Below are 12,619 nucleotides of genomic sequence, written 5' to 3' on the forward strand. Positions count from 1 at the left end.
GAGTGCATGGAGTATGATATTCCGGAGGGCAAAGGAATTAGGACTACAACCTAGAATCACCTACCCAGCAAAACTGAGTATAATCCTTCAGGGCAAAAAATGGTCATTCAATGAAATAGAGGACTTTCAAGCATTCCTGTGGAAAAGACCAGAGCTGAATAGAAAACTTGACCTTCAAATACAAGACTCAAGTGAAACATGGGAAAGGTAAACAGGAAAGAGAAATCATGAGACTTATTAAGATTGAACTGTTTACATTCCTGCAGGGAAAGATGATATTTGTAACTCATGAGTCCTTTGTCAGTATTAGGGTAGTGGGAGGGAGAAAATTATATGTTTGTATAGATAGATAGAGGACACAGGGTGAGTTCAAGATGAAGGGGCGATATTGGGAAAATAAAATTAAGGGGTGGGAGAAGATTATACTGGGAGAAGGAGAAAGGGAGAAGTAGAATGAGGTAAAATATCTCACATGAAACAGACAAGAAAAGGCTTTTACAGTGGAGGGGAAATGGGGTAAGGTGAGAGGGAATAAGTGAATCTTATTCTCATAGGATTTGGCTTAAGGAGGGAATAACATACACAATGGGGTATGGAAATCTATCTTACTCTACAGGAAAATAAGGGGGAAAAGGGACAAGAGGGCAGGGGGTTGATAGAGGAGAGGGCAGATTGAGGGAGGGGATAATCAAAAACAAACACTTCTGAGGAGGGACAGGGTCAAAAGAGAGAATAGAATAAATGGGGGGTAGGATAGGATGAAGGGAAATATACTTAGTGTTTCACAACATGATTACTATGGAAGTGTTTTGCATGACTACACATTTATGACCTGTATTGAGATGCTTGCCTTTTCAATGAAGGTGGGTGGGGAAGGAGGAAGGGAGAAAATTTGTAACCCAAAGTTTTAAAAATACATGTTAAAAATAAAAAAATAAAAATAAATTTAAAAAATTTAAAAATTTAAAAAAATTTTTAAAAATTAAAAAAGAAATGTTAATAAAAAAAGAAAAGAAAAGAAAGAGTTATGAAACTTTATAAAGAAGTCAATACAATCCAAAAGCAAGGAAGAGTTGAGGATGCTTCCAACATTTATCTTCTGGCCAACCAGGAAGATGGCACCATTCACAAAAATGGTGAAGTCAGAATAGAAAGGCTATGTGGGGAAGACCATGGGTTATTTTTTAGATATGCTTAGTGGTGTATGTGTGGTCCTATCCAACTGGAGCTTAGGAAAAAGATCATTTCAAAGTTATTTATGCAGATGAATTTATAGGAGTGGATGTCCCTAATCTCAGTAAAGAAAGAGGAGAGGTCATATGTGGAGAATGAGACATTCAGAGGTAGGATTATGGGTTTAAGGCATATGGAAACAGGGCCTGTTCTCCAACAGCTGAAATTTTGAAGACCTTTCTGGTTCATAGACTTAGAGCTGGAAGGAACCTCTGGAGCCATCTAATCTAGCCATCCCCTTCCCCCTCCTTGTTTTATAATTAAAGTACCTGAGGCCAAGAATGGTGAAGTGATTTACCGAAGGTCACTTAAAGAACTGTATTGTACAACAAAGCCCCATCTATCTCAAATGTGCATAATAATAGCATTTATATAGTGCTTTAAGATTTGCAAAGCACTTTATATTAACTCATTTGATCCTCATACCATTCTTGTGACATTGTTGTTATTATTATCCCCATTTTACAGATGGGGAATCTAAATGTGAAGATAAATTGGGTTTTCTGCCTCATCAACTGATCTTTTGGCCCTAATCTCATGCTATCCATCTCCTTATACTCAGCTCTAGAACCAAACTCAACTACTGACTGACTCTCTTGACTCCTGTCACTTTACCACCAATGTGCGATCATTCATGTTGTTTTTACTTCCGAAATGTTCTTTCCACCCTCACCCTATTTCCAATTGTCAAAGATCTTCTCCTCCAGAAAGCTTTCTATGTCATCTCTTCCCATTCTCAGACTTCCTAAAGCAAGTTTTCTCATCAATGTATCTACCAGACATTGTGTCAAATGTTGGTTATTTGTATATGTGCAACCTTCTCCTACTAGACGGTAAGTTCCATGAGGGCAGGAACTGTATCGTCTCTAAATTTAGCAACTCATTCAGTGCTCTGTACCCAGTAGATGCTAAATAATCATCTGCTGATTTAAACATAAGCAGAAATACACCTTTCATTTCAACCCATTCAAAATTATGCCTAAGAAGAATATGGTGGATATGATGGATAGAGTGAAGTGCAGTTGAAAGAACATTCTGGATTTCAAGTTGAACCAAGAAGATTGTGATTCAAATCCTGGCCCTGGAACCTATTACTTGTGTGATTTTCTTTCCAAGCCTTAATTTCCTTATTTGTAAAAAAAAAAAAAAAAAAGAAAGAAAAAAAGAAAAAAGGAGGTAGAACTAGTTGTCCTGTGAAGTTCGTCCCAGTTCTAAAATTCTAAAATCCTATGAAACAGGGATAGGGACTACACCTATAATTTCATTTATTTAGGGAACTCCTGGGTGCTGAAAATGCCTCTATCAACACAGGTTGACACCTTCTCTGCAATGCCTACTCTTAGGGAGGGCAGTTAGGTAGCACAATGGATAGATTGAGTCAGGGAAACTGATTTTCCTGAATTCAAATCACTTACTAACTGTGTGACCCTAGGCAAATCACTCCACTCTGTTTGCCTCAGTTTCCTCATCCATAAAATGAGTTGGAGAAGTAAATGGCAAACAACTCCAGTATCTCTGCCATGAAAACCTCAAATAAGGCCAGGAAGAGTTGGCCATAACTGAAAAACAACTGAACAACAATATTATCTTAAAGAGTCACCTGGAGCACAGAAAGGTTCAGGGACTTGGTTAGGGTCACAAAACTAGAACATGTCAGAAGCAGGACCGGATCCCAGTTCTTCCTGCCCTTTATTTTTTTGGCAATTGGGGTTAAGTGACTTGCCCAGGGTCACACAGCTAGTAAGTGTCAAGTGTTTGGTCTGAGGCTGGATTTGAACTCAGGTCCTCCTGACTTTAGGGCCAGTGCTCTATCCACTGCGCCACCTAGCTGCCCCTCTTCCTGCCTTTTGAGGGCACCACAATCCACTACACCGTGCTCAATAATCCAATGGATGAAATTATTTCTGGTGATCAAAATAATACTTCTCCAGTACTGAACACAAATTCTCATTAAATAATAATGGGAATATACTTATTTACATGTTGATTTATATACCTGGAGGTCTCTGTGTTTTAGGAGGTGGCAGTCACTAAACATTTATTAAGTGCCTATTATGTACCAGGCTCTGCACTAAGCACTGGGGATACAAAGAAAGGTAAGAGACAGTCTCTGCTTGCAAGGACCTCACAATCTAATGAGGACATAACTAGGCAAAAAAAGTTCTGTACAGGATAACAAAGAAATAATTGATAGAGGGAAGGTCCTAGAATTAAGACAGTCTGGGAAAGGCTTCCTATAGAAGATAGTAGGTTAGTTGGAACCTAAAGAAAGCCAAGAGCTGGCAATGAGAAGGGAGAGCATTCCAGACATGGGAAACAGAGAACTGGAAAAACAAGGGAGGGGCATCCAGGTGGTGAAAGGTTATAAATGCCCAATAGACAACTTTATATTTGATTCCTGTTGAAGGAAATGTTTTCTGATAACATGGATATTTTTAAAAACTAATTTTCTGACATATACCACCAGTACTAAGATTAGCCATCTTGTATCTCTACTACATATATAGTACAAATTTGGACACATAAATCCAGTTACATGAAAGTCCTAATTATTTGAGATGTTATTCATCTTTTAGTAAACATTTCCAAATTCAGAATCCAAAATTATTACTAAAGATAATCATTTGTTTGCATTTTTAAAATCTTCTAGGAGAAGGATTAAAGAGGCAGCTTAATTAGGCAGCTGGGTGGCTCAGTAGATAGACTGCTGGACCTGAAGCTAAGAAGACTTTAGTTGAAATTCAGCCTCAGACACGTAACAGCTGTGTGACCTTGGACAAGTCACTTAACCTCTGCCCAATCTTCTTCCACAGCAAAATGAGGATAATAAAAGCACCTTGGAATTAAGGTTAACCCTCAAAGGGTTTTTGTGAGGATCAAATGAGATAATTTTTGTAAAGGGCTTAGCACAGCACACAGCACACACCAGGCATCACATAAACACTTAGTCCCTTCCCGTTCCCCACCTCTCCAAAGAGGGTAAAGAGCACTGGATTTAGAGGCAGCTGTCCAAGGTTCCAAACTTACCTCCAAAGCGTACTAGTTACACGACCCTGGGCAAGTCATTTACCTTCTCAATGCTTTAGGTTTCTTGAAAACTGTAGGTTGAAGAGCAGGTGCCAATCTGCACTCTTAGAAAGGATTTTCTGGCTTGGGAGTTCCCCATGGCAACAGGGAAGGTCTGGTCTTTATCCTTATCCTACCTACTGCACAGAGTTTCTGTGGAGAAACTGCTTTTTTGCAACCTTAAAGTGCCATATAAATGAAAGATGATGGCAGCAACATCTTTTTCTGTTCTCTTTTCGAGTCCTTCACAAATGTCAGTTTCCTTTCCCACCCCCTTCATATTTCCAACACCAGCTGGAGACATTGTACTACAAGAGAAAATAGCCTGAAGACATTAGGTTTAATAGTCTCTGAGGAAGCCTGCAGCTTGCCAGGAATTTAAGGTTGTTTTGCTTTGTTTCCTTTTAGAGGTAAATTTTTAGCCAATTTATGAGTCCTGTTGGATTGGCATAGATGCATGATCTAGAAAACTAAGGAGGCTTTTTGTTATTTTCTGAAATCACCACCTAGTTTGCCACCAGAATTGAAGATATTGACAAATATTTTCAAATCACATAATATTCAAACTATTTGGAAGAATGTCTATTTATTGCTCTCCACGGAATTCATTTTACCCATGGTGCTGGAAAGAAATGAATTGGTCTTGGTGGATCAGAATCTCTACAGATAAATTACATTGGAGGCAGGGCCAGGAACACAAAGAACTTAGAAGCTGCTCCCTGGAAGGAAGGACAGGATGTGCCCAGAGTGACCTGAGCTCAATCAGGGGGTTTTATCACTGACCCCTGGACAGACTGGCTACCCTGCCTCTACAAGTTGGCAGCCCCATAGCTGCCAAGAGCACTAATCTTAGTGTCAGGAGACCTGGGTTCAAATCCCATTTCCAACACTTGGTAGTTGTGTGAACCTACTGGACAACTCATTCCTCTTCTGAGAAGTTCAGTTTGTTCGCCTATAAAACAAGGTTGGACATGATGGTCTCTGAGTTCCCTTCTGGCTCCAGGTCTATCAGCCTCAGATGTGAAGTAAGAGAGGTAAGATTATGACCCAGGTTCTCTGACTGCAAATGCAGGGCAAGCTTTTCTCAACAACTACTTAATTAGGAGCAAGCTTCAACCAGTAGCCAGAATAACCTTCTTAAGGCACATCTGATTTATTCTCTCTCTCTCTCTCTCTCTCTCTCTCACTCACACACACACACACACACACACACACACACACACACACACACACACACTCACTCTCTCTCAAAAACTTTCTGGGTCTCCCTAATATTTACAAAACAAAATGCTACATTCAAGGGCCTCTATTTTTTTGGTTCTGACCTCTCCCACGTCCAGACATTTGTATACCTGGAATGAACCTGTGTCCACATCTGTGCCGGTTGAAACCCTTTTATTTCCTTCAAAGCCCAGCTCATGTCCAGCCTCCTCTTCCATGAAGCCTTCCCTGACTTTCCCCAAAAGAAGGAATTGTTACATCCTGGAATCTCTCAGGCTGCTTGATTTGACTTCTCCTATGCACTTGGTGATTTTCTCATTTGTTGGACAGTGTCTAAAGCTCACTCCCAGAGTGAGTCTATAAGCTCTCCTAGAAAGCAGTGACTATTATAGCAATAACCAGTTTCATAATTTAATTTTAAAAATTAATTTATTATTTAATTATTAAGTAATTCAGAAAATCTTTGATTTGAGGGCAAATAGACTGCAACATTCAATAGAATCAGAGTTTCATAGAATTATAAGTTTGGAGCAGAAAGAGATCTTAGAAGCTGTCTAACCCAACTCTTCATTTTACCATTGAGGAATGAAGGTCCAAACATTAAATGGCTTCCCCAAGGTACCACAGGCAGTAGATAGCAGAGCTGGGAATCAATCTCAAGTTCTCTGACTCCAAAATCAGCATACTTTTTTAAGATGCTAGGCTGCTTCTGTGTGAGTACTTCCTCCCTTCCTCCATCCATTCATTCAACAAACATTCATTTAGCACCTACTATATACACAGACAAAAAAATAGGAAATGGTCCCTTTATTGCCCTCTAGAACCTTACATTCTACTAAGACTATGGAAACAACATGGACATTGACATGTAAATATGAGATATGTATGGAATAAATGAACACTGGCTCTGGAGTCAAAAGTTTTTTGTTGTTATTTAGCCATTTCAGTCATGTCTGACTCTTTGTTACCCCATTTGGAGTTTTCTTGGCAAAGATACTGGAGTGGTTTGCCATTTCCTTCTGTAGCTCATTTTATAGAAGAGTAAACTGAGGCAAAGAGGGTCGAGTAACTTGTCCAGGAACACAGAGCTAGAAAATGTCTGAGGTCATATTTGAACTCAGGAAGATGATTCTTCCTGACTCTAGGCATCACTCTCTATCCACCCCGCACCACCCAGCTGCCCCAGTGTTGATGATGATGATGATGATGATGATGATAACTAGCATTTATATAACACTTTAAGGTTTGCAAAGAGCTTTACAAATATTATTGCATTTTATTGTGACCACAACCCTGGGAGGTAGATGCTAGTATTATCCTCATTTTATAAATAATAATAATAAGAGCTAACACGTATACAGCACCTACTATGTTTAGGCACTGTGCTAAGGGCTTTACAAATATTATCTCATTTGATCCTCACAACAACCTTGGGCGGTAGGTGCTACTATCATCACCCTTTTGCAGATGAGGAAACAGAGGTTAAGTGACTTGCCTACAGTCACATAGTTAGTAAGTATCTGAGGTCTGATTTGAACTCAGGTTTTCCTAACTCCCTGTCCAGCACTATTTGATTGAGATAGATAGTTTCCTTATTAGGCATAACCTACTGCACCAACAAAATCACAGGTCAGGCACAAAAGAAGAAATGATTTAAAACAATTCAAGTTGGATATTCCCTAACAACTGAAAAAGTTGTGAAGCCCATAACTCCAAGGCACAGAGTATCATTACAAGCTTCTTAAGCAGCTCAAGCCTCTTTTCCCCACTGTAAACTCTCTGGCCTCTTAAGCCAAGTGGGAGAGCATCAAGACTCAGAAGGATCATGAAAGTTTTAAGTTGATTCATTCGCTCAAGAAACAGTCTTTGAAAGTTGCAATGTATAATTGTTGCACTGCTGAAACTCTGAAAGAAATATTTAAAGTAATAATTTATTCTATTTCTGAAATCTTATGAAGTTCTGAAGAAGCCTTTTTTTCAGTTTAAATAATCTGAAAGAGCAGTGAAATCCACTTGAGTTTTTAAGCCTTGTGGATCCTCAGGCATAGAGGAAAGGCATAATCATATGTCAGTCTATATTAAGACCTTCTTCACAGAAAGAATCAGAAGCAGCAATGCTGGGCACCCTCGGTGGTGGCAAGTTCCCAGGAAGCCATGAAGAAATGGAATTCTAAGCATTGGACTTAGAAAACCTGGAACACAAATTGGGGAGACCCCAGGAAAAAGAGATATGAGACCACTCCCCAGGAGGGCATCTCTAGCTCTGGGTTCCAATTTAGCCACTAGGTATCATGTACCATGTGTCTGGGACCCTTTTTATTATTGTTAATAATTTGATAATTATGATAGTATTGTGGGGTAGTAGAAAGAATGCTGGGTTTGGTTTGGGAGTCAAAGAATATGAGTTCAAATGCTGACTTTGGCAAGACTTTGAGCAAATCCATGTAGCTCTCTGGGACTCCCCACCCTGAACCAGATTTTCCTTCTCTAATGCCATAGAGAAGCCTTTCAGTTCTTTAAAGGGGCTCCCAACTACCTCCTTCTCCCAAGCAGAGGACTTTTAGCCCAAATGACCCCAATACCAAATGTTCCAGAGTTCAGGTGTCTCTAATCTCCACATCCAGGCACACACATAGTTTTATTTTCTAAAACAAAATGGCACCTGCTTGCTTACCTATGGTGATCTGGCTGACACAGCTGTAGTAACTTCCTGTTGTTGCACTGGAGAGGTTGTAGCTCCCGCTGCTGACCTCTTTGTCTGTAGAAAAGAGAGAGGGTGAGTCAGCATAGGTTACATGGCTTGGCTGAGAAACTAAAGACCAGGGCCTGAAGCTTCATACAGGGAACTCCCAGGAGAGGAAATTCTCTCTACTAATGCAAGTTGCCACCTTCTATGCAATTTAAAGTCTCAGAGAGTTGCCTAGAGCTCTGAGAAGTTTGATGACTCACACAGCCAGTGTCTAAAACCAGATTTGAACTCAGGAAGATGAGTCTTCCTGATTCCAGGCCCTGCACTCTATGCACTCTGGTGCCACCTAGCTACCCTGATTGTTATATTATAAATAAGAGAAATGATGTACACAAAACCATAGACACAGCTAAGTAAAATATACCCAAGACACGCCAGGCATAAGAGCTGACGTGAAGAATTCTTCCCCTGAGGCAAAAAGCAATGTAGGGGTGGAGGTAATGTCAACACAGAACAGAGGAGATGGTCCAACCAATAAATTGGAGAAGGCTGCCCCACATGTACCCCCATGCAGCAATCGAGAAGGAAAGAAAAATGGCAGAATAGAGATGATACCCTGGGCCATGGGGATAACAAACTTTAGAACTCCCATGGGATGCAAATATGACCTTGGAAGGAAGTGCATCACCATGCTCACATGACAAAGCCCCTGTTTTCCTGAACTGGTTACACATTTGAAATGTGTTTTTGTAGAAGGAACATGGGGCAGTAGATGACTTGCTTCACTCATAATCAAGAGGACCCAGGTTCGAATTCTGCCTCTGCTAATTATTGACCAAGTGACCCATGGCCAAGTCACTTCATTTCTCTAAAATTAAATTTCCTCACATGCAAAATGGGAATAAAATAACTCTGGGATCTATTTCACAAGGCTGTTGTGAGGATCAATTGAGGAAAAACTATATGAAGTGCTTTGCAAACTTTACAGCCTTATATAAATACTAATTTTTATTGTTTGCTTATATAGCATCTGTTAGGCAACCATAAGTCATAAGTTTACTAAGTTAGAAGGAAGAGAGTTGGTAAAGGGCCCTGAGGGTCAGATAGAGTAGCTAGCATTTGATACCATAGGTGGCTATAGTAGCCTCTTGCATAGGGGAGGAAAAGAAAATGGAAAACTGGGAAAACTACTCTAGCAGCTGTATGTGACACAGGTCACCTCTCATTTATACAGTTCTACTAACCAACAAAGTTCAGACCAAAAACATCTCTGCTGAATAACTAATCTTAAAGCTGTCAGGCCCCTGACTTCTTAGCTAATCCTTCACTGGTGAATTGTGTTTGAAGTCCTTGCCACATGAATGGTTTTTCCCTCCCAAGAGAAAAGGTTGATTGGTAGAGGTTACAAGGAGAAAGACAAGTCCTGCACAGAGCTCATCATCTAAGGGCTCCCACCCCTCCCTTCCTCCAAAACTTGCCTTTTTATTGCCACCATCCTCGACAACCAAAATTCCACCTTTGGATCCTCTGTCTCACTCCCCCTCCAAACTCAGTTTTCAAGTCCAGCTGATTCTGCCTCCATAACATCTCTTATATCAGGCCCCATCTTGTCACTCACAAAACCAAGCAGGAGAAAGTAAGCCCTTGTTGTAATAGGGATTCCTGTTTTACATAGGTTAGACTAGGTGATCACTGAGGTCTTTTCAAATTCTCAATTTCTATGATTCTATAAGCCCCTGGAGGGCAGGTACTTTTTTTTTATTTTTGTCTTTGTGTCCCTAGGCCCTAGTATACTGTCTGGTATAAAGAGTTCTGAGTACTGTGCTAGAGGCTGGGGACACAGAGACACCAGTCAATTGGTCCTGCTATCAAGAAGCTTACATTGTACTGAGACAATACATACATGTTTTGGGGGCTGCTGCCTTCTCCCTCTCCCTACCCCCACCCCATACACACACACATACTACATACACAGAGATTTCTAGTTACATCCAGTGCACCATAGAGAAGTTACTTCTATGTGGCCATGATTCACTGATGTGTTAAGTCCCCATTACCAGCTACTGAATTGATACTCTGAATGTATCAAAGGAGTCACCCATCCCCTCAAGCTGTTCATTTTCCTTCAGGCTTCAAAATGGGAGAGCAACTCTAAACTGTCCAGAGGGTCCAATGAGGGTCCCTTCACACTACGAGGTCACAATCTGTGAACATATGTCACGATGAGCCAAATCTGTGCCTGGGATGCGACTATCCCATTTTGTATCTTCTTTCCTTTGTTATAGGGCTTTATGAGAACACAAAGTGCTTGGCGTCTCATGGTGTCAGAAGTGGCATCTCCCACTAGCAAGGTATCAGTAATTTCATGCCACAAAATAGAAATGGCTACAGCAGAGGGAAGCACCTTCAAAACAGAGTTCAACCATGACTACAGTACCTTAGCCAAGGGAGGAGCCAGGCTTGGAGGGAGGGAACCATAACAATCAAACTCAGCTGACTGACTGAACAATTCCACCTGAGGTGAAATATAACATGGTAATGAGCAGTCTTGCAAAAACTTTGTATGTCTCAACAAGACTTGAATATTGACCTCCCAGGTGACTAAGCTAGGAGCAAAAAGTGAGTTACTGAATTCTGTTTTGATCATTCTGTAACACACTTTCTTTGAGTAGGAACAAATCTTGTATCCATTCTTAATTCATATGTATGCATTAAGTTTCTTTTATTTTCTCTCTTTTTGGGGAAACCCCAGATTAGACCCAAAAGCAATACTCTGCCCCCTTCCCCAGTAGCCTAGGTAGGAGCAATGAGCCAACCTACGTGAGAATGGAAAGCCTATTCCTTCAACTAGAGGTCAGTTTCCTTTGGAGCTGACAAACCATGAAGACAGATAAAAAACAGCAAGTAACTGAGGTCTCCAATCCCTGTGGTCTCAGTTACACAGTCCCTCTACCTCCTGTGCTAGATACATATGTAATTATATGTAGGATATATACAAAATAAATTGAAATAGTTTTGGGAAGGAGAGAACTAGCTGCTGGGAGGAATCAGAAAAGTTTTCATGTAGAAGGTGGTCCTTATGCTAGGTCTTGAAGGGATTCAAAGAGACAGAACTGAGGAAGATGCACATTCCAGGTGTGAAGGGCAGCCAATGCCAAGGCATACAAGTAGGAAATGAAATACCCAAAAGAGGGAAAATCAAGTACGCCAATATGGTGAGAACTCGGAGTCAAGAAGACCTGGTTTTAAATCCCGCCTCTGATATTGACTAGATGTGTTACACTAGGTAAATCACTTTGCCTCTCTGGGTCTCAGTTTCCTCATTGGCAAAATGAAGGGGTTTGACTTGGTGGTCTATAAGGTGGTCCCTTCTAGTTCCAGAACTATGGTCTTATGATTCAGTGAACAAGTCTCATAATAGAGAAGAAAAATAATGGACAGTTCTTGGGGGAAAAGAAAGTAAATAGACTAAGGAGCAGCAGAGAGGATGTTAGTGTGTAGGGAGCAGATATTGGAAACCTGAGCAATGTAGGGGATACAAAACATGAATGAAGAATGAAAAGTCTGGATGTTTATGAAGAGACCTAAATGAAGATTGATTTGGTTGAAAGGGTAAGCTCCATCTACCATTTTGGCAACCATGGGGTTAAAAAAAACAGAGAGTGTGTGCAATGTTGAGTGAGGGATAGGGAGAAGAGGGAGGGATTCTATTTATTGGAATTAAATGGAATTGTTTGGTTTTGTTTGGTTTTTGTTTTTTTTTGGTTAGGCAATGGGGTTAAGTGACTTGCCCAGGGTCACACAGCTAGTAAGTGTTATGTGTCTGAGGCCAGATTTGAACTCAAGTCCTCCTGAATCCAGGGCCGGTGCTCTATCCACTGCGCCACCTAGTTGCCCCAATTAAATGGAATTGATAGGTTTCATGGCATCAAAGGGCCATCTATTCTATGAAACACTCCCAAACCCTCTGAGGATAAGCTCCTGCTAAAGAGAAACCAGCCATAAGTTGGATTTGGAACAATTCATAGACTGTAAGAGTTTTAATGGACCTCCAATGCCACCTACTCCAATGCTTCTCATTTTACAGATAAGAAACTGAGACCCTAGATGTTAGGTGACCTGCCTAATGTCACACAGGTATGTCAGGAATAGAGTTAAAAGGGACACTAGAGGCTATCTACTCCAACCCTTTTCCCACTTCCATTTAACAGATGAGGCAAATAGAACCCAGAGCCACAAGACGTTGGCAGTAATGATGATTATGGTGGTAGTGGTGGTAGTAGTAGTAGCAGGAGGAGGAGGAGGAGGAGGAGGAGTAGGAGTAAAAAGAGGAGGAAGAGGAGTAGTGGAATTAGGAGTAGTGGTGGTGGTGGTGATAGTGGTGGTGGTGGTGATAGTGGTGGTGGTGGT

At 40.7% G+C, this 12,619-nt stretch overlaps 1 protein-coding gene across 1 annotated transcript in view; it reads right to left on the reverse strand.

Moving 5' to 3' along the window:
- The window catches only part of ANO4 (anoctamin 4), a 416,340-nt gene that overhangs the window by 392,817 nt on the left and 10,904 nt on the right, over nt 1-12,619 (reverse strand). Inside the window, exon 2 of the mRNA XM_027855801.1 lies at nt 8,195-8,278. Within this exon, the coding sequence (XP_027711602.1) occupies nt 8,195-8,278 (84 nt within the window). The remainder of the gene's footprint in view (nt 1-8,194; nt 8,279-12,619) is intronic.

This window comes from Vombatus ursinus, unplaced genomic scaffold (assembly GCF_900497805.2).
Source record: "Vombatus ursinus unplaced genomic scaffold, bare-nosed wombat genome assembly UNPS02011334.1, whole genome shotgun sequence".
NCBI classification, from domain to species: Eukaryota; Metazoa; Chordata; class Mammalia; order Diprotodontia; family Vombatidae; genus Vombatus; species Vombatus ursinus.